This window comes from Erpetoichthys calabaricus, chromosome 8 (assembly GCF_900747795.2).
Source record: "Erpetoichthys calabaricus chromosome 8, fErpCal1.3, whole genome shotgun sequence".
Classification (NCBI taxonomy): Eukaryota; Metazoa; Chordata; class Cladistia; order Polypteriformes; family Polypteridae; genus Erpetoichthys; species Erpetoichthys calabaricus.
The window spans coordinates 85,902,582-85,925,932 of record NC_041401.2 but is presented as its reverse complement, the minus strand read 5'-3'; the positions used below and the strand labels follow the sequence as shown (position 1 = coordinate 85,925,932).

At 38.1% G+C, this 23,351-nt stretch overlaps 1 protein-coding gene across 2 annotated transcripts in view; it reads left to right on the top strand.

Moving 5' to 3' along the window:
* porb (P450 (cytochrome) oxidoreductase b) overlaps positions 1-23,351 on the top strand; it is an 83,230-nt gene that overhangs the window by 38,882 nt on the left and 20,997 nt on the right. The window contains exons 2-6 of one of the 2 annotated variants that reach the window (XM_028807027.2): positions 3,586-3,779; positions 20,303-20,351; positions 20,454-20,582; positions 21,308-21,457; positions 22,142-22,266. In XM_028807027.2, coding sequence (XP_028662860.1) covers positions 3,601-3,779; positions 20,303-20,351; positions 20,454-20,582; positions 21,308-21,457; positions 22,142-22,266 — 632 coding nt within the window. In that variant the 5' untranslated portion in view covers positions 3,586-3,600. Of the gene's footprint in view, positions 1-3,585; positions 3,780-11,420; positions 11,564-20,302; positions 20,352-20,453; positions 20,583-21,307; positions 21,458-22,141; positions 22,267-23,351 lie in introns of those variants that run through there. The other variant, XM_051930806.1, reaches the window with a different exon arrangement.

Here is a 23,351-nt window from a genome sequence, read left to right as displayed (position 1 = left end):
GCATTAAATATTGTAGTTGTAGTTTTGCATTTTTTGTTTTTGCTAAGCAGGCTTTAGTCCTGTGACTGTCGTATGACACTGTATCATTGACTGTCAATAGTTAGTGTTGTTATGATATGACTACAAAGAATGATTTATTTTATAAAGTTGACTTCAGATAAAAGAAGTTTACACTTTATGCCTGTGGCTATGCTATTATAATTTGGGTTGACAAATCAGGCCGCATCAGGGGTCTGCGAATATCGTATGGCTTGTAAAGGGGTCCCAGGACTGAAAAAGTTTGAGAACCGCTGGTCTAGCACACACATACAGGTTACATGAGCATCTTGACATAGCGGTAAACTGAGAGAAGGGTAATAAAGTCAGGTAGAGCTAAAAGCCTTCCTGAACAGATGAGTTTTGAGTTGTTTTTAAAAGAATTCATGGAGTCAGCTGATCTAATTAATTTCGGTAGGTCATTCCAGAGTCTGGGCGCTATACAGCTAAAGGCCCTATCACCAATGGAGAGTAGATTAGTGTGGGGTACAACAAGATTTACCAGAATCATAGGACCTTAGTAGGCAGACAGGCACAAAGTGATGGAGAAGGTCACTGATGTAGTTTGACACAATGTCGTTTAAGGCTTTGTAGGTTATTAGTAGAATTTTTATATTCAATTCTGTAAGACACAGGGAGCCAGTGAAGGTGGAGCAGGATGGGTGTTATGTGCTAGCTGCTGCTGGTTCGTGTAAGGACTCTTGCAGCTGAGTTTTGAATAAGCTGGAGCTGTGATATAAGATTAGAAGGGGCACCTGCCTGTAGGGAATTACAATAATCAATGTGGGATGTGATAAAAGCATGGACAAGTTTTTCAGCGTTAGAAAAGGAGAGGAAGGAGAGAACACGGGATATGTTACGGAGGTGAAAGTAAGAATGTTCCTTAATGTGATTTATGTGGGCGGAATAAGAAAGGGAGGAATCAAAAATGACACCAAGATTCTTTGCAGTAAAGGCAGGTCTGGTGAGATCAACGCCAAGATTGACTGGGAAGGAGCTCATTTTATTAAGTTGCACTTTAGTCCCAATTTGCAGGAGTTCAGTTTTGTTGCAATTTAATTTTAAAGAGTTCTGCTCCATCCAGGTTTTAATTTCACTGAGGCAAGTTGTGAGCTGAGAGAGCTCTGATGAAATTCCACTTTTAACAATTAAATAGAGTTGAGTATCGTCTGCATAAAAATGATAACCCAGTCCAAAGCTACGAATAATATGGCCAAGGGGAAGCATATAAATACAGAAGAGCATATAAATACAGAAGAGCAGAGGACCGAGGACAGAGCCATGAGGAACTCCTTGTGTGACTGGTGCTGAGCTGGATCTGCTGTTGCCAAGACTAACAAACTCTTGCCTATCATTCAGGTAGGACTTGAACCAATGGCGGGCAGGGCCAGAGATACCCAGCATGTTTTCCATTCTGGACAGTAGAATGTCATGTCTGACAGTGTCAAAAGCTGCACTGAGGTCTAACAGAATTAATATGCTGGTTTGTCCAGATCTGCTGCCATAAGCAAATCATTGGTTACCCGTAGCAGAGCAGTTTCACAGCTGTGCTGTGCTCTGAAACCAGACTGAAAGGGTTCCATCAAATTATTAGAAGTTAAGTAGTTGGTGAGTTTGGAAGCTACAACATGCTTAAGAACTTTTGACAGAAAAGGTAAGTGGGAATTAGGCCAAAAATTGTTAAGATTGTCACCATCAAGACCAGACTTTCTTAACATTGGGGTTACAGAAGCGATTTTAAGTGAGCGGCACAGAGCCAGTGTCAAGAGATGAGTTTATTATTGTTGTAATAGTCGGGATTATGGCATGAAGGCAGGATTTAAGTAGTTTGGTGGGGATGAGGTCCAGTACACAAGTAGTCGGTCTCATCTTACAAAGCAGGTCATTAACAAAAGCAGATGTGACTGGTGAGAACTTACTGAAGGAGCTGGATGGAGTGGGAAAACAGGGAGAGATATAAACAGATGATGTATTTGTTAGTTGAATTATTTAGATCTTTAATTTTGTTACGAAAAAGTGGAGCAATTTCTCACAGACCTCAGTAGAAGAGGTAGTTGGGCCAGATGCAGGTTGGATTAGTTTATTAACTACAGAGAACAAAACCCTAGGGTTCTCATGGCCACTTTCTATTATTCTGCCATAATGGGTGTTCTTGGCAGCAGTTAGTGCTTCTCTGTAAGCTTCTTTGGTGGTCAGAGAAAGCCTGGATGTATATGGTGAGACCAGTCTTACGTGACATTCTCTCAAGGCGTTGGCCAGCTGCTTTCATAGATCACAATTCTGAATTCTGCCAAGGAGCTGAACGCTTAAAGGAAACCTCCTTATGTTTTAAAGGAGCTGTTTTATCTAATGCTGAATGAAGGGCTGTATTATAGTGGTCAACAAAACTATCTAGTGTTGATGGAATAGGTGAAGACAGTAAAAGATCAGAAAGGATAGAGGGACAGATATTTTTAAGGTTTCTGTAAGAAATTTTTCGATTTACAGATAAGAGGAGGGAGAGGTAATGAGACAGTGAAAAGTACTGCTTTATGGTTGGAGAGTCCCAAATCAGTGCTGTAAGTGTTGGCAACAGATAATCCAGATGTACAGATCAGATCCAATATATGACCACCAGGGTGGGTGGGAGGAAGGACATTAGAAATTAAACGACAACAAAATGTGCCAGTTACAATGAGGAGTAGGAGGCCACCTCAGAGATGAGTGTCGGGATCAGTTTTCTTAACTCCTTCTGCTTCCTCCGTACAGGTATAGATAAAATGCTTGCTTTGAATATCCACTTTCAGTTTGGCAGGGTACAAGAGGCTGTATCTGATCTCGGTTTTCCGTAAGCGTAATGTTGTAAAAAGCTTTTTTTTTTTTTTTTTTTTTTTTTTTTTTTCTTTTTTCCCCCCCCATCTATGACCAGCTGTGTATTAATACTGTGATATTGCTTGTGATTGATATATGCATGCTCCGCCACACTTGAGGCAGTGATCTTTGTGTGTGGCAATTTGCATGAATGCTTTCACATTACCTCCTGTAATGTAATGGAAATGTATAAATCTGCATATTACCTCATGCATTGTAAGGGTCTGGTGCAAAATTCAAGAAATGCTTGGTCGTGACATACCCAAATGATTGCTATTGGAAAGCTGTCTTTTTCCTGTGGCCAAAAAGTGCAACATTACTAACACTTTATATTGGCTGACAGCACATAGCTTCTTCATATAGATGGATTGATCATGTACCATACAAGAAATTATAATGTTATGAATATTATTCCATCACCATCTAATCAGTATATTTTTTACAAGTTCATATTGTATGGAGAAAAATAACTATTTTCAGTTTTCTTCCCAAAATGCATAATTAATTGTTCTGTCACCAGATCGGTGTGTGTGTGTGTGTTTTAACTAGTCATACCACTGAGAAATTTGTTCAGTTTATCTAAATCTTCCATGAGATGTGCAAAGCTCACTAATATAGGGTTCACACATTAAAAATGTCAACATAAATTTAAAAGTGCATCAATGAAAGCATTCTGACTTTTTTTTTTTTTTTTTAAAGCCAGAACTATTCAAGATGGACAATTCTGAAATGGACTCTGGAAAAGATTCAATGGAGAATGTCGTAGAAAGTGAATCTGTCTTCAGTATGTTAGACCTATTTCTGTTTTCCCTTATTGCTGGGCTTTTGATTTACTGGCTTGTATTTCGCAAGAAGAAAGAGGAAATCCCAGAGTACAAGAAAATCCAAACACAGTAAGTATAGGTTACCATCATATTAAATAAAAGTTTGTTGTGGATGTGCCATATGATGTGCTAATTAATCATAATATTTATTCTTTTCCTCACCCATGCCATTAGTTATATGGTATTTTGTCAACACAAAAAACACACCTTCTGCAAATTTTAAGTTTAAAAAGATGAAAAAATTCTAATTCTAGAAATGCTATTTAGCTTGAGCCATGCTATACCCAGGCTTTAGGGTCTAAAGTTATCTTTAGAGGTAATTACTGGAATGGCACTTGTTTTACAGGTTTCTTAATGTGCATCATGCAACTTGTTGGAAGTTGTCCTGACTAACTGAAGGACTGCTCAACTGAACTTTCAAAACCAATACAAAATAAGTATATTGCATATAAGCTATCAGAGAGAGTATACATTTCCAGTGAAATGGAAAAACCCATCAATGCACAAAGTTCATTATTCAGGATGGGGAAATAGGACGCGGTTTTTCTCTGGTGGGAAAAATACAGGCTATGAAGGCCACAGAAAGTGAACTCTAAATAAACTACTTAGTTTAGATATTAGAAAATCTATACAGATTCTTTCTTATACTTAACAAATTTATGCTTCATGAGAAAATGGCATAAAAAATACATTATTTGAAAAAGCCTGTCTTGGACCTTCCAGTTCCAATCAGATCTTAATTTCCTCTGTGACCTTGTTTTAGTACTGCACCATACATTGTCCTGAAAACTCCAGTCCATTTTTCTTCTGTTCATCATACATTAGAGATTTGATTACAGAGAGAAAACCAATGTTTACGATATACTGGAAGAGAACTTGCTGTAGCAAACAACTGTGCTGGAACTTTTTAGAAGATCGGTCTCCTAGTACGAAAGTGACCTGCATCCATTCTGTTGGTTGTTTATCTCATCTTTTGTTTACAAAAGACCGCAGGAGTTTACACAAGGATACACATCTTGTAAAAATACACACAAATTTCAGGATAAGGAAGACAGCCATTGACCTATTGACAATAAGTCTGTACAATGGTGTGAACACTCTAATTTATGACTTAATATTTCCAAGACAAAAGATATGGTTGTAGATTTCGGGTAAGTCCATCATCCACTGTCTCAACTTTAATTATAGGAGAGACAGTGGACATGGTAGAGCAATACAAATATCTGGGAATAACCATTGATAACAAACTTAACTTAGAGCTTAACACAGTGCAAATCTGTAAAATAAATAAAATAAGTCATGACTGCCCCCTCTCCCTTTTTTTGCCCCTGTGTTCATGCAATAAGTCAGTCAGTCATTATCCAACCCGCTATATCCTAACACAGGATCATGGGGGTCTGCTGGAGCCAATCCCAGCCAGCACAGGGCGCAAGGTAGGAACAAACCCTGGGCAGGGCGTCAGCCCACCGCAGGGCACACACACGCACACTAAGCACACACTAGGGATAACTTCGGATCGCCAATGCACCTAACCTGTGTCTTTGGACTGTGGGAGGAAACCGGAGCACCTGGAGGAAACCCACGCAGACACGGGGAGGACTTGCAGTAAGGAGACCTGGATTCGCTTCCTGGGCCCTCCCTGTGTGGAGTTTGCAAGGCAGCAGCACTACCACTGTGCCCTATTCAATAACATTAGTTCTCCAATGTCTATTGGATCTCTGTACTTTCTCACTTCAAACAATCCCTCTGGGATAATAAAGCCTACCTAACTACAGTGTAGTTGCTTAAGAGAATTAAGCAAGCCAGTAGTTTGTGGTGGCCTAGCCGAGGCCCTAAACTAATTTGTTTGCAAAAAACATGCAAAGTTGGCAATGCAGGATTTCAGTTGGTGTAATGAGTACCTGCCGTATAAGGTTTTACTGTTTTTTTCCCATTGTAACATTTAAGTCCTATTATTCAATATTGTACCACAAGATATAAAAAGTTTGAAGGTTAATACAATTTATTTTGTATCTCCTTTAATTTGGAATTGTTAACTAATAATTTTGGGTGCATTGTGTGATCTTTATCAATTTAATTTTGGTTGTAGAAAGCTTTTATTCCTTTTTTCTTTACAACCGGTGATGAATAATTGAACACTTTAATTTTTGGTGGTGAATGTTTGGTCATGGTGGTAGTGAACAAAGCACATGTTGAACATATGGGAACACTGCAGCTTTTTATATAATTGTGATATGTAGCATAACCTAGCTTGGCTATATGCAACATTTAGGAAGAGACCCATAACTCAAATTGAGCTTTTCTGCTTTGTTGTCATAGGTATAGCCCTCCACAAGTTATATTAAATATTTGCCTATATATTAGTGCATAGTCTGTGGGAGGTTCTTGTAACCCCACAAGCTGAATTGAATTTAGTACTGTATATTCTAACTACTTCTTGTCTCACTGACTATAGATTAGTCTCAGTTAGTGACCTGCCTTGCCGTGTGTAAGGCATGGAGGGCACACGGTTTTAAACCGTGCCTTAATGTGCCCAATAGTATGTAACACAATGAACTCTATTGAACGTGCAATGCCGTACATTTAGAGCATACTGAAGGCAAAGTAAAGTATCTAAGTATAGAAACAACTGAAGTTTGACAAGAAAATTTAGAGAAGATGAATTTTCTATTTTTGCCTTTTTATTCTACTTGTGTAACAGCCTTTTTTCTTTATTCTTGTGTGGACTGTTTGCTTTGAATTTTCACTAAACCTTTTAAAACTAAATTTTGGACTGAGAGATTTCTTTCGGCACGAGTTTGACCCGTGCTTCATCCTGCCTTACTCAACAGCAGCTAAAAGTGGTATGGGATGCCAAAAATGACAAATGGATAGTGAGGAACCCCTTAATATTGCCTAAAACACTCAGAGTAATCAATTTTAAAATGAAAATTTGCAACCTGTAATGCATCTTGGAATAGATGCACAATTTGAATGTAAAAATAGCAGTAGCAGTTTTTTGTGTTTTTCCTGGAATACTTGAATCACCTGTGATTGCCAATTACGTAATTTTACATAAAACCCACTGTCCTAGTAACAGTTTGAAAGCCAAAATAAATCCAAATATGGACCACACACCACAAGTATGCGAGTATGAACATTTTCTTCTCCTGCACTTTCTGAACTTTGTATTTATTTATTTATTTTTTAAATTATATCTTGCTGACCCATGCAGAAGGGTAGAATTATTGTCCATTTAGTTCAGCCTCGTGCACAAAGAAAAAGAAATGCTACACCTTAACAGTATTTTTGGTAATCGGCTGTTCTCAGGACTCGTATGAAGAAGAAAAGTATTGAAGTGGCTCAGTCAATCATTTTGTTAGGCTCATATGTTTTCTCCTACTGCATGGAATTTTATACAATCCACCCATGCTCCACTTTCAAACTCTTGAAAAGGTACATCTCTTAAAGTCCTTAAAGTCATCTACATTATGATTGTACCAAAGCATTCTGAAGCCATTATTGTCAGATATGGTTTGCTTACTTATGAGAGTCTCAGTTTGAAATGCAATGGTAGTTTTACCTTGGACATGAAGGGGAGCCATTTCAACCAAAATATTGGTTTGAAATATTCAAAGGAGTTAAAACTACAAAGTATCATCCTTGTATGTTTACCAACTTAAAGCTGTCACTTTGTTCTTTTCTCAATGGTCTGCCATGGATTCTGGTATAGCAGGTCAGGTTGTGGAGCAGGCACTGGTACAGCACACTGCTGTACTCATTACAAGATGAAACAGCTTAGGATCCCGGTTGGCGACCCCCCAGGCAGATGCACGGTCCAGTCCCACCCTCCGGAAATGAAGATCTATCTGCCATAGCCAGGTGTTATGTGGGCTTCCCCTTGGCCTGGTCCAGCCACTCTGCAATGAGGATCCTGTAAGCCTGATCACCCTCTGGGAATTGCACTATATGGCTATAGTCCGGTAATTGACACTCCCTTAATAATGCAGGTAATGTGCCTCATTTGGGACTCCATGAACAATCACTCGTTTGACACAAGGTCAAACCAGCAGTACCAAAGTAGTCTCCAAAGAGACACAGTACAGAAGGAGTCCAGTCTTAGTCTCTGGTCAGTGCATAGTGTCTGTCTTTCAACCATATAGCAAAACTGGAAGCCCCATGCTCTCCCAATCTGTCCACTGACTTTATAGAAAGTGTCACCAGAGACATGCATATCACTGCCAAGGTAAATAAACCTCTCAACGAGGATGACTTTTCCTCCACAGACAGACACACTGCTGATGCCTTTCCCAAGAGGTTATTAAACGCCTGGATCTTGGTTTTTATGCAAGACACTTGCAAGGCCAGACACTTGAGACTTCTTGCTCAGTCTCTCCAGAGCCCCCGTTGACTCAGTGAAGATCACAGTATCATCTGCAAAGTCCAGATCAGTGAATCTTTTTTCATCAATGGATGCCCCATAGTCGCTGGACCCCACATCCCTGCCCAACACCCAGCCTATGCAAGCATTGAACAGAGTAGGAGCAAGAACACAACCCTGACAACCTTCAGAATCAACTGGGGAAAAAACGCAGAGGTTCTGCTTTCCTTCTCTGCAGAACATTTACAGCACCAGTGTATAGGCTGGCCATGATAGCCAGAAACTTTGAGGGGATCTTGCGAAGTTTTAGGATGTCCCACAGGGCATTTCGATCAACTGAGTTGAACGCTTTATGAAAATCGACAAAGGCTGTGAAGAAATTCTAACAATATTTGCATTAGCGCTCAATGAGAACCCTTGGTGGTAGGATGAGGTTGATGGTAGACTCCTTAGGTGTAAAACCAGACTGCTGTGGTTGCTGATAGATAAGCAAGTGATCACAGATCCTACTGAAGATCACCCTAGCAAGGACCTTACCAGGCACCTAGAGCAGGGTTTATTCCCCTGTAGTTGATCCACTCCAGGTGATCACCTTTCCTTTTCCAGATCGAGACAACAAGTAACATTTTCCAGTCATTTGGAATGACTCCTGTTTCCCAAATGGAAGCAACGATTGCTTGTCATGCCAGGAGGCATTCCCGCCATCTCGGAGAATTTCACCCCGGATATCACAGATTCCTGCAGCCTCCCATACCCTCATCTGGTTCACCACCTGTGCAATCTCCGTGAGATTAGGTAGTTCACGGCTAATTCTAGGATCAGCCTCAAGAACCGTGAACCCAGAGACGTCCAGCGTGCTAGCCAGAGGATCAACTTTAAACGGCTGCTCAAAGCAGCCAGCCCAGCAGGTCACAATTATAGTATCATCCGTAAGGACTGTTCCATCACCCACCCTGTGACTCTCAAGAGGAACAGATTTGGATGTGCGTAATGCTTAGTTTCATCTATAAGCAGGATGTGGGCCACTAGACGATGGATGGTGTGTCCCTTTCTTACAGATTCTTCTAATAAATATCTGTCTGCCGTCAGAGCCATCCTTCTCAGTTCCTGGTACAGACTGGAGTTACCATCAAGTTAACCTGTATTTCTTTGGAGATGTGAGGAGAGCAGAGACATTGGGAGAATGTGCAAACTCCAGATGGATAGTAACTGGGTTTTAAGCCCAGGACTATGGATCTGTGAAGCAACAGTGCTAACCACTGTGCCACTACGCTGCCAGGTTTCATTTTCATGTACTAAAAGTCAGTGACCATAAACTTAAGATGGGGTTATAGATTCTGAGCTTTACCTAAGGACACGCTTTTCCTGTCACAGTTCCTTTAAAATGCTTGTTGTACTATTGGCACAGCATTGGTCTCATAAGATCCCATCTATTCTTTTTCATTAATTCAGAAAAGCCAGGAAAGTTAAGCTCCATCCTCGGCCTTACTAGCAGAGGTACAAATCCTTACCCCAACCTAACTGCATTTCTTTATGCTGCGGATAATTCCTGTGCATGTTGAAGAATGACATCATATCACATATCACTCTTTTGTTTAGTTATTCTTTATCATTGTGCTAAAGAGTGGTATGTTACGTGTAGCAGTACTACTACTACTACCAATTTTGCTCCAGCTCAGCATAACACTGCTTTTGGGTTCATAGTTCCTTCTACCGAATATTTAATTGGTTATACTGTATCATTAACATTTCGTGATCATTGGTGGCAACACCTTTTTGATGGAACCTCTAGGTTCCTGCCTGATAAGTTTGACAAGAGCTTCAATTTCAAATTATAACCTAATATGAATTTTAGGCTGTGGATCACCCTAAAAACATCCTGCCTACTGGAGATATTTCTATTATGGCTTTTTTTTTTTTTTTTTCTGGGACTAGAGCATGTAAAGCCCTTCTTGCATATCATGTGAATGTTTCAACAAAGGGAGTTACTGCACATTAAACTGATATTGTATGCCTCTTTGAAGCAGATGATTGACTCCAGAATTTGTATTTTGTTTGTTTGACTGTAGAGGGTAAGTGTAACATCCAACTTGTTTTTGACAGTTTTATAAAGTATTTTAACTTGTATCTGTTGCATCAATTTTCTTCTTGGTGCTTTTGTCCAATGTTACCGTGTCATGATAGCAATCTAAACAAGTTGGTTACCCTTTTTGTATTCTTTCCCTACCCCCTTTTTGCAAGTTTTTAATAATATGAATAATGGGAATAACTGTCTTCTATGTTCTTCTACATGGTTGTGGTTTCATTCTGCTGTGGTAGTGGACAAATGGAGCAGCTGTTGATTTTGAAAACTTGAAATATCTACAGCTTCGATAACCGTCTACAATGAATTTACAATTTAAACGTGACAGAAATAGGCCATTGTGTGTATTATTTATATAGTTTTTGATTTTTTTTTATCACAAAATATACTGTTGTCTCCATGTCAGTCTTGTGTATGTGTTTTTTTTTTTTCCCTATGTTTTTTGTTTTTGTGCATCTCTCAATCCCTACCACTGTATAGTCTGACCTTTTGTACTATCAACAACAGTCATGAAGGTGGAAATATACTTTGCCAATTTTGTTCATGAATAGTTCTCTTGTGGATAATAAGTTTAATCCTTCACAAAACGTCTACATGAAGCTATTTTCTGATTTAATTGTGCACTTTTTTAGATTCTTTAAATGTAAGGATATTTCTAAAATCTACTAAAAATGTCAGGCCTTTTTAGTCCTTCTGAAGCCATCTCTAATTTGCTATGATGCTGAATAGAACAGCCTCTATTCACAAATAGAATCCTTTTATGATAGATTGTGTTACCATAGTGAGATCTTTCTGTGTGGAGAAGCTTTGAATTAAGCTTCATTCAGCCTGCTGTTTCCTTTTTAGAAGAAAAAAGTGGTTATGATATAAACAGTTTCCAAGGAAACCATACTGTGAGAGAAGGAGGCTCCCCTTATTCCCTGTAGACAAGGAAAAAAAATGAGGGAGGGTGGAAGAGTGGCTGTGTGTATGAGAGTGCCACAGGGTTTTCTGGGAAATTTCATTGTAGGCTCTTGATTCTTTCCCACCACTGTTGCCAGATGTTCAGTTTCCTCTGAACTGTATGGCTGCACTTTCAGCCGTGCTAACAAAAAAGACTTCGTGCGTGTCAGCTGTGCTAGTAAAGCAGCAAAATGTATGCTTAAGGAATTTTTTTGCACTTGGATGACTGTCTGCTATCTTGATTAGGCCCTGTTACATGGAGTTTATGTAGTGGTGGAGCTTTTTTTTTTTTCTTTTTTAGTTTTTTCCTTCCTTCCTCTCCCCCACCACCACTTTCTTTCGAAATCAAGTGGATTGGCTACAACCTGGAAGAAAGGTGGGGGAGGGAGGGGAAGGAAGTTAAGTTTTCCAAATCAGCATGGGATGTGCTTACTCTGTTCCCAAGGAGGAACTACTAGTATCTAGCAGGTTAGTAACTGATTTTGTTTCAGTTCAACTTTGTTTAACGTTAATAGGACTTGGAAGCATTTTGTAACACGTTCCACAATAGGCTCAGAGCAGATAACTGTAAAATTTATTTTACCAGTTTAAATCATATTTCATTACATAGTAGTAATGATTGCTTTGTTTTGAACAGCAGTTCTGGTGGAAAACCTGCAATAGATATTTTGGGTTAGGATTTTAAATCTAAAAATGTGTGCATGAATAATCATTTAAAAAAAAAAAAAAAAAAAAATATATAGTATAATCAAAAGTAACTCCTGTCTAACCTAGCATTGGAGGGGGATGTATTCAAGTTGGTCTTCGACTTATGCTGTGATGGACTGCTATGCCCTGTCCTAGAGATGTATATTTTTTTTTTTTTTTTGCCTTATCTCCAAAGCTTTGTGAGCAAGATTAAATTCCTTGAAACGGTAAAGGTACATCAGAAAATGATACATTAATGGACAAAAAAAGTCTACAAATGTGGATTGATTAAATATCTGTAAGACAGAAGTACAAGCTGTTTGGTCAGTATTTGTGTATAAAATCCATAAAATAGAATTTAAACAATATGTACGTTTTGTGGGGAACCTTGTGGCATGCTGCTGAATTATGGCAGTTTTCAAACTTCTCATGTTTTGTAGCAGTCTTGACCAAATATTTGGCTTTGTAGATGTGTTTCACACTTTTATTTAATTGATCAACATGCCACTAAACAATTACTATTTTCACTGTGTTCTTGGTCAGTTGTGCACTGAATCTCATTCATGTTTGGTTTTTAATCAGACATTTTATTTAGAGCAGGGGTTCTCAAAGTTGGTCCTGGGGGCCCACTGTGGCTTCAGGTTTTTGCTTCAACCAGATTCATAATCAGTGACAACAACTGATGATGATACGGATCTCAATTAATTAGATGGTATTTTTTTCTCTTATTATACATTAAGAAAGCACAGAGGCATGATTTTTACATTTATAAGACAATTAGAAATATTCCTATTTTTGCTATAGATTTAAATGCTTAACTCACTTTTGTTGTTTTCATTATATTTTACCTCTTCTGTGCAGTTTGCTCCTTACATTGTATCTTAATGACAATTAAAAACACCCAGGGAAACAGCACGGAATCATGAAAGGCTGTAACTACTTTAGTGTTAGACCCATTTATTTAATGGATTAATTAAACAATTAGAACACCCAGAAAAATGAAATGAAAATATTGTTAAGAAAAAAAATACATTATTTCTATATAACTGATTAGTGTGTATATAATTACCAAACTTAGTTTTATTATTTCTACAAGTAAGCCCGCGATTCGCTAGCGAATCGGAAATCCAAGAATGGCAATCAGTTTCTGTTCCGTCCGATATCTGGATGGATGACATATCATGGAGGGTGGGTGCGACTGGGGAAATGTCATTTAATTACATAAGCATATCTGTAGTAAAGCGGTCTCGTTTTGTGGAGACGTGATTCCGTTGCCTTTGCTGACACCGACTGCTGGCAGAGTGGAGCACAGCAAGTTCAGTTTACAGGTTGTGGTGTTCGTGTGCCAGCCACTGAGTCTGGGAAGCCGCTGGGTTAGTCTGTGACCGTTATGTGATCTATATTACTGGCACAGTGGATTAGAGCAAGTGTAGCTCACAGGTTGTGTTGTTTGGGCGCCACGTACTGACTCTGGGAAGCTGCTGCGTTTGACTCTGGGGCGGTCGCCACGGCGCATTACGTTGTGTTATTTGGGCGCCACCTACTGACTCTGGAAAGCCACCGCGTTTTGGGACGCCGCTGCGTTTGACTCTGGACTCTGGGGCAGGCACCAAACTGAATGACCGTTATGTGATCTACATTACTGGCACAGTGGATTAGAGCAAGTCTAGTTTACAGGTGGCGGGCTTGTTGCAGTGCGGCAGTGCGCGTGACATCCGGTTTACAACCTTCTCGTTTCTGTGTTTTCTGTGGCTGTGTCGTTAGCTATGGGCAGGCTCGTTGCAGTGCGCGTGCGCTTCGATGCGTCCTGCGTCCATCCGGTTTACAACCTTCGGTTAGTAATATGGATATTGTTCCCAAAACACAGGATCTGGGAAATAACAGTTCACTTAATTAGCCCAGAGTCCAATTAAAAAGAGAAGATGGTTGGAACAAAAACCTGCAGCCACAGAGGGTTCCCAGGACCGACTTTGAGAACCACTGATCCATATTACTAAACGAGAATGGTAAACCGGATATGGATGCAGGGACCTGCCCGTGGACGCAAAAGACGCAAGTGCCACACAAAGCCCGGCCCCCTCGAGTGAAACGGGAGAGACTACGCACATGTGCAGGCACCACACAAGGCCCCCCCCCCCCCTTTGCACCAGTGCAAAACGGCATGGTGAAGGCGCAGGAGGAGACATAGTAAAACAAGAGGAGTCAACGCCCCGCACCAGAGTGAAATGGGAACGTGGACGCCTACAACGCACATCTCAAACTGCGTAGGCAAAGCAGGCACGGATTCAACACGACACAGCTCGAGTGACCGAGATACAAACACGCGCCTGCCTGGATATAATTAATGAACGCAGGCGCCTACAACGTGCGTCTGAAATGCCGCAGACCAGGCAGGCACTGCTCCAAAAAGAAAGAGCTCGACTAAACGAGATACGAAGTGAAACGGGAAGCACTACAGAGTCCGCAGTGCTCCACAATGCACCGCATAATAGTTCGGAAAGAGCTTCGTAGTAACAGTGGGGAGACCCAGAGTGACACGGGCGAACGCTCTGTATTAAACATACGTCATCCTCACACGTCCAAACTATACAGCATTGGTGAATCACATTACAGTGATGTATTATTAACAGTACGATAAACATCACAGTATCGTAAACAAATGAAAGTTATTACTCGAAAAAGGGAAAATATATTCACCACGGACCAGGTGTCATTGAAACAAAAGCAGAATAAAGCGAGATCAGAAATGAAAGACAGAGTAGAAAGCAAAGTAAAACGTCATAAACAGGTTAAACGAGGGGGCCAAACACATGGACAGCAGGTTACAGATAATGAAGACCGGAATTCAAAAGCTTCAAAAACAAAAGTTTGACTGACCGAGATACAAACTGAAACGGGAAACACTACGGGGTCCGCAGTAGTCCACAATGCACCGCATAATAGTACGGACGGAGCTCCGTATTAACAGTGGGGGCCCCCAGAGTGACACAGGCGAACGCTCCGTATTAAACGTGCGTCATCCTCACACGTGGCTGCCCAGCGGGCACGGGTTCAAAACGCCGGGGGTAGGCGAGCGAAGCGAGCAGGGTGCGGAGCCCCCTTGTTGAGTATAACTGGCATGCTACCTCCCACACAGTCCTAGGAGTAACCTCTGGGTGCTTCTTCTTGGCCAACTTCAAATGTAATTTTAGAGCTTTCATCTTGTTCCTGCAGTAGCTGAATTATTTTTTATTGCAGCCGGTGTCTAAATTAGTGGAAAAGAATTGTTTATTTTGATTTGGCTTTCTGTGTATAACTAGAACTCTAATAATGTTTTGACTCTCTTTTCTACAAGGATGCATTTCTAATATTATTGTATTTTGCATTTAGTTTAATGCAAATCCTCTGCTATTTAGAAACTCTGGGGTGACCAGTGAAACGCTCTAATGGAAAGGCCTGTTTTTTATGCATATTTAGCAATTTATTAGACCGGGTAGTTTTTAATAGATTATACAGACAAAAACCTCCTAATAGCCATATTAAAAGGTGAAGTACTTTTTGTAAACTAGTTTTGTACAAAATACATTTAAGAGTGTCACAGAAAGATAAAATACTAATTAAAGGATTATTTGTAGTTCTTACTTTGCCAGATGCCACATTATACATATATAGAATTTATTTTCACTTGTTATCTTATGTTTTTTTGTTATTGCAGTAAATGCATCCAAAAATTTGTATAAAACTCCTGGCCTATCCACTGAGAAGCCTGATATTTAGGAATAAACTACCTGCATATAGTTTCTTCTCCCAACCTATTTTCAACCAACACACACACACACAAATAAAACTCATTCTTTCAGATGGAATTTAAACTTGCCATATTTAAAGTGCAGCACTTCCTGGGAAAAAAAAAAAAATCAGAATATTTTCTCTAGTCATTTCTGCCTCGCGTATCGATCTCAGGCAATCAGTTAGGAGTGAGCAGGGTATATGCTGTGTGTTTTGGGCTGTGTCTAACATTAAATGTGAGGCAAAAGTAGTTGCCACAGTGCTATCTACTAAATACATTTACACCAGAACACACACAATTTTGTCAACTGAAATAATAAAGATAAGATGTAGAGAACTTTGTCACTATATAAAAAATTTGGCAATTCTGATTAACAAAGAATAAAGTAAGGTCCTATGGAAAAAAGAAAAAAAAAAAAAACTCCAGATGGCTGTAGGGGGGAAATAAACAAAAAACAATAACCAATCTGCAGGGGTTCCAAGGCCATGAGACCGCCTGTTAGACGGCTGCGCTGACTTTGGAATTGATAAAACACAGTGGACCAACACCAGCAGATGACATGGCTCCCCAAATTATCACTGACTGTGGAAACTAAACACTGAACCTCAAGCAACTTGAGTTCTTTGCCTCTCCACTCTTCCTCCAGACTCTGGGACCTTGATTTCCAAATGAAATGCAAAATTTACTTTCATCTGAAAAAGAGGACCTTGGACCACTGAGCAACAATCCACTCAGTTTTCTCTTTAGCCCAGGGAAGACAGTTGTGGCCCATGCCCTGGATATGTCTGTGTGGTGACTCTTGAAGCACTGACAGCCGCAGTCCACTGCTTGTGAAATTCTCCTTGTGAAATTCCCCCAAATTCTAGAATAGGCTGTGCTTCCCAATCCTCTCAAGGATGCAGTTATCCCTGTTGCTTGTGCACCTTTTTCTGCCATTTTTTCCTTCCACTTAACTTTCTATTGATATGCGTGGATAAAGCACTCTTTGAAAAGCCAGCTTCTTTAGCAATGACCTTTTGTGGCTTACCCTTCGTGTGGTGGGGGTCAATGACTGTCTTCTAGACAACTGTCACGTCAGCAGTCTTTCCCCATGATTGTGTGGCCTACTGAACCAGACTGAGGGACCATTTTAAAAGTTCAGGACACCTTTGCAGATGTTTTGGGTTGATTTTGCTGAGTGGAGTGTGACACCATGGAGTCTACAATTTTGAACTTTTTCACAATATTCTAATTTTCTGAGATAATGAATTTTGGGTTTTCATTAGCTAGAAGCCATAATCAGCAAATTGAAACTAAATGAATGCTTGAAATATATCACTCTGTGTGTAATGAATCTATATAATGAGTTTCACTTTTTGAATTGACTTACTGAAATAAATTAACTTTTTGATGATATTCTAATTTATTGAGGTGCCCCTGTATTTTGAACTCTGCATTAGGTGATATTGGAAAGTAAAATGCATGTGAACACCAACCAATCTACAAAGCTAGATTGTAAATGGGCATCAACACATACAGACATTAGTGGATTTTGAATGTTTTGCAGGTTCTAATTATTAATGAGAGAAGAGCAATAATACATTTTATTTATATAGTGCCTTTCCCATTCGCAAGGCATTTATTTAAACAGCAGGGTATATGAAACATTGGGTATAAATATTTCTACATAACACTAAACAGATAAATACAGGAGATACAAAGGATTAAATAGAATAAAAGTCATAAACCGGGGTAAAATGCTAAACTGAATACTAATAGGAAAGCCTGAACAAATTACATTATTGTAAATTGTGATACAACACACACACAAATTATCCTGAGCATCTGGACAGAGAGGTAAATTGACAGAAGGGACAGAATGTTAGGTTAAGTTAAAAGCCTTCCTTAACAGATGAGTTTTAAGTTGTTTAAGGAATGAATGGAGTCAGCTGATCTGATTAATTTAGGGAGGTCATTCCAAAGTCTGGGTGCTGTACAGCTGAAAATGCCCTGTCACCCATGGAGTGCAGGTTAGTGTGGAACACAACAAGATTGACAGAATCAGAGGGCCAAGGTTGACAAACGGGAGAATTAATGATGGAGAAGGTCACTGATGTAGTCCGGTGCAAGGCCATTTAAAGCTTTGTAAGTTAATAATAGAATTTTACAGTATATTCAATTCTGTAAGATGCAGGATGGGAGTTATGTGCTCACTGTTGGTGGTTCATGTAAGGACTCTTACAGCAGAGTTTTGAATCAGCTGGAGCTGTGATACACAAATACTAAAATTGTGGAAACCTATAAAGAAATGTTAAGAGAAAAATTGGGGTATTGTCTTAGGAACTTGCAACACATTTAAGAAAATTGCCTTTAAACATTATTGAAGATTTCCTACAATCCATTTGTACTTGCTTTATCCATGCTACCTCTATGTGAACATGTAAGCTTTTTGGAAAGAGTTTGGGATAGAGCTAGCTAATAGAAACTCCTACCCCAATCTTCCACCCCTCTCAAACATCTGTGCTTCTTACTTACCAACTGAGTAAAGACTTTGACCAGTCTCCATTTTAGAAAGAAGATAGGAATTTATTTACAAGAGAGGCATAAGATTTGCCTAACAACATTCTCAATCATTCTAAATTTTTAATTTAGAAAAACACATGGAATTTGTATTGAGGGTGCATTTTGCATTACATATTCCAGAACCACCAAAGGAAACCTGCTTCAGTATTCTCTGCTTACTTGTACTCCCATTACCTTTGATGCAAATGGTTTTAAATGTCAGATTCCTACTAGATCAATAGGCACTAGAGGTGAAGGTCGGTGTGTGTGCCAAACAGTGCATGTAAATCATTTTATTTTTTTATGTTGAGCATGATGTGTATTTTTAATTTTAGAAGTGACCTTCTGTCATGTTATGTTTCAAAGTATGATGCAAGGAAATAAGAAGTATAAACTGGAGTCCAGAGAGCACCCACTGGGGAATTAGTGGGTGACGCAACCAAACAGATTTGGCAAATACATAGCCACCTATAACAAGACTGGGCAGTTGCTATTCTCTTTCAAGGGAGCTTTATAGCTTGAAAAAACATGTATAATTCATGATTATTATTACAGTACAACTGATAGTGTTACAAGATGCCAACTTTGTTTTGTATTATGATTGTCTTCAATTTCCTAAATGTCCCTATTTTATTTATATACTGTGCTTTGATTTTTTTTTTTCTTTCGTAGATATTGCATTGAGCAATTTGTAATACAAATTTAAAATTTAATCTCACATAAATATACAATACTGTGTTGATTTTTCTGTAATTTAAAAAAAAAAAAAAATAGGTACTTTGTACACTGTTTAAATTTCATAATTTCATTCACTGAAACACTTGTACCATACACAACCCAAAAAATGCAGGTATACAGATAAAATAAACATACACTGCTAAATCCAATATACTGTAAACTGCAAAATGTTGTTATTCGGTTTCTAAAAGTAGTTTAGTTCCATACTTTGTAATAGAAAGCTTCAAATCAGAGAATTTATTGGGGGGAGTTTTTGTTGTAAGAATTCTACATAATCATAATCTCCAAAAGAAAAAACCTATAGGCTACTAAACTGACATAAAGTATACATTTTGAGGATGTGATTTATGAAGTAATAATAATGTGTCTACAAGCTAAATCTGCATAATGAATATTTTATTTTAGTGCTGTACAAAATATTGCAACTCACAGGTGTTTTAATTAAGAACTAAAATCGTCAAAATAAACAAATATATGAAAGCATAATTTATTTAAAATGGTGTACTGTATTGTTATGCATTCTTATTTCATTTTACCCCTTAGGATTTATAAAATGTTTCTAAGAATTGTTTTTCTAGAAAATGACACATTTTACAAGAACATCTTTGTGTCCCACCTCAATCTTCTTCATTTCCACATTTTATAATGACCTGGGCTTGTTAGTCCAACGTGAGTAAGTCTGAGCCAATGTTGTATTTTGTTTCTATAGTGCAATCTATACACTGTACTGACATTAGTGATATTGGAAAAGTGAAGTTATATATGCATACAACATTTATGCAAAAGATGGACGCAATGACTTTTGCAAGTCTGGCACATAGTGCAATATCTTTAGCAGAATTAAATATAATTATTAAACCTTTTTTGCATCCAAGTTCAACTTCCCCTGTTTGGTGATATTTATTTATTTTCCCTGTGATGTTAGACATTTTGTCAATTTTTTGGCAATCATTTTGAATGAACAACACTTGAAATGGATCCAATTTGGAGAATGATTAAAATATTGTTCAGGGCTACATTTTTTAACAAGCTATTTATTTTTAACTGCTTAAAGCTTTAAAAAAAAAAAAAAAAAAAAAAAAAAAAAACACATTCAGAAATCTTCAACAGTAATAAATTCCAGTAAACCATTACTGCTCAGAGACAATTTCAAAAGCTTTTACAAGCTGTGATTAAATTAAACTACATTTATAGACTTCAATGGACCTGTCCAAGCTGCTTGAATATCCTTTGGTCCCTTTGACACTCAGTTAGGATTGGTTAGATTTGAGGATGGATGCATAACATTTTATGTTTTAAAATAAGGAGACGTGTGTGTATATATAAAGTTCTATGCAAGCCATACTAAAAACTTTGAACCCTGATTGTATAAAGCAATTTTATCACAAAAGGCTTAATCATTAAGCATATCTACTACTGATATCTATTGAAATGTTTTAAATATTTATCTTTTTAAAATTTTCTTTACTTAGGACTCCTGCTGTAAGAGAGACAAGTTTTATTGAAAAGATGAAGAAAACGGTAAGAGTGGTTTGATAAGAGGGCTGAAAAGCATCTTTTTAGGAAGATGATGATGATTGTGTAACTTTTTTTTTTTTTTTTTTTTTTTTTTCTTCTGATAAGGGTAAAAACATAGTTGTGTTTTATGGTTCTCAAACTGGAACGGCTGAAGAATTTGCAAATCGCCTTTCCAAAGACTCCCATCGTTACGGAATGAGAGGAATGGCTGCAGATCCTGAGGAGTATGATATGGTAATCATTCTGGTATATGTTTCTGTTGAGGGTTTTTTGTCTTGGATTCTCTACTAGTGTTTTTGACAAGCCATTGTCAAACCACCTTATTCCAAGTCAGGGTTGTGGGGACCAGATTCATAACAGCATTGGTTACAAGGCAAGAAATGCCCATCCATTGTTGTGTTCACACATGCATAGTGTTCCCAGTTAACTTAAACTGTAAGTCTTTAGGATGGGGAAGCAAAACTGGAGTACCTTTTTTTTTTTTTTTCTTTTTTTTTTTCTTCTCTCGAAACTCCCCACATGATCAATAGCTCAGCTGAGACTACAACCATTTTACCCTTTATAAAATGCTGTTTCTTTAAGTACTGCTCACCAGGTTTCCTGCTGTATTTCTACACTTCATTGGATTAATTTAAATATTTAAAGACTCTAATATTTTACATCCAATTCCCATAAGCTATTTTACCAAAGATATTAAACATGTAATGCCTGTTTGCATGCTTCCCCTCTAGAATATGAAAATTTCAGACTGGCAAATAATGGTTTATGTAAATGAATTGCTAGCAGTTGAATTTGAGTGAGTAATATGTTTAGGGGTTTGAAGGCCTCTGATATTTCTGGAACCTTTCCATAAACACTAAAGAGAAAATTCTAGTACCTTGTTACTGACAAAGTAATCTTTATGAAATATATAGGGATTAATAGGATACTGTTTGTAAATTAACTTTTGTCTTACACAGTCTGAGCTGTCTCGTCTTACTGAAATTGAAAACTCACTTGCTGTCTTTTGTATGGCAACATATGGAGAAGGAGATCCCACTGATAATGCTCAAGATTTCTATGATTGGCTACAGGAAACAGATATTGACCTGTCTGGTGTGAACTATGCAGTAAGTAAGCTCTGGCGAATCGGTGTGTTTGTGTGTGTGTTGCTTTTTTTAGCCCATCCGTGGTTTTTATTTTGTAAGTTTGCCAGTACAGCAGAAAAAGCCACTTATTACACTTCACTTAGTCCTCAAAGCTATAATAGTGCATGTTGTGTTTTTGTTTAGTATACTGATATGCATACCGATTTTGTTTTATGAAGCTCCGACTGCACAGCATAGATATCAGTGGAGTCTGTGTCATGGTCTGAAGTTTTTGGACAGGTCTGGGTTGCATGTACAAGCTTAAATGCTTCATAACTTCTTGCTGCTCATCTTATTTGATTTGGAGTGTACAGTAATTACAAGTAATGTTGTTTAACATGTCCTATTATACTGTCTATTTAAATCTGTAAAAATGCGGACAGATTGGCAAACACATTTTTATAGACTGGAAGTGGTTTATATTTATTAGGGCATAGGGGTTGACAACATGAACAATTAGCCAGAATGTTTGTATAAACATGAATCGCACAAATTACTGAACATGGCGTTTTTTTTTTTTTTTTGGGTCGTAAATGCTAAATTGGATTCTATTTTTTATTTGGTTTGTTTGTTTGTTTATTTAGTCATCACTTATAAGTAAATATATAGTTTGAATGTATTTAATATCTACTCTCTTATGCTGTTTTAATATTTTTTTTTTTTTAGGTTTTTGGCCTAGGCAATAAAACCTATGAGCATTATAATGCCATGGGAAAATTTGTTGACAAGAAATTTGAAGAACTTGGTGCACGCAGGATATTTGATCTTGGTTTGGGAGATGATGATAGCAAGTAAGTTCTTTGATTAAAAATACTAAAATTTATATCCTTTTTAAATCAAGCTTGAGTAGGTAAGGTGGTGAGCTATTTTATAGCTACCCACTATCTTTAAGCGTGTGAACAGTTCATAGGAACATTAATTACATTGTACTGTAACAAAATATTCAAATGAATACGCTGCATATGTGTGCGTGTGAAATTGTGTTTTTTTTTATAGCATGGCCATCACCTTATATCTGGTCAACCTCCTTAAGGAAACAAGCTACATGAATTTCTGCATGTATTGTCCTGAAATGTGTTAATTAGGCTTGACAGTATTTGTTGTTTCTGGTTATACCCCACATTCATAGAATTAATTTTGTAGCACTGGCCGCCTTCTAGCACTTGTATGTCCTTATTAAATGGATTCCAGAGCTGCACAACATTTTCTAGATGTGGTCTCAAATATTCACTAGTGATGAACAAACACTGCAGAATTCAGTTTGCTGTGAGTTCTGCGAAATCGCTGTAATTTTCAGGAACTGAATTAGTTTTGAGTGGATCATAATGTTTCAATGGCCCTACATACCCTAGAGTACTAGAGAAGCATCTGCTGGCTATAGTGAATCAATTTTACTGTGGCCAAAAATGCAACCTGAGCTGTGAGGCAGCAATGTTAACCACTGTGCCACCCTGCCTCAAGGCAACAAAAGATGCAGAATGGATGATAACAAAATACAAGAAATGGCCAAAAACCAGCAGTAAGTGACTATTTCTTTAGTTTATTTTGAGTAGGTGCAGCACACCATGATTAATTACTTATACATTCAGCCCTCAACCCCTTCCTTGATATGGACCCAGTGTGATTCAATATTATTTGTTACTTATCTACCTAATTCTTGTTAATATTGGCCTTTCCTCAGGAATTCTTCTGAATCTAGGGTACAGGCTAATCCATCGAATGTAGTGTCATCTGCATGTTTAATCTGTAAAGTGCATTTTTACGTTAATGGTTTATATAATTAAAAAGGCTCTAGCAAGAATGTCAGTAGAACCAAAATTCTGACTCTTACTAATAGTGAAAAAATTCTTCTGTCACATTGTGTTTATACAGGTGC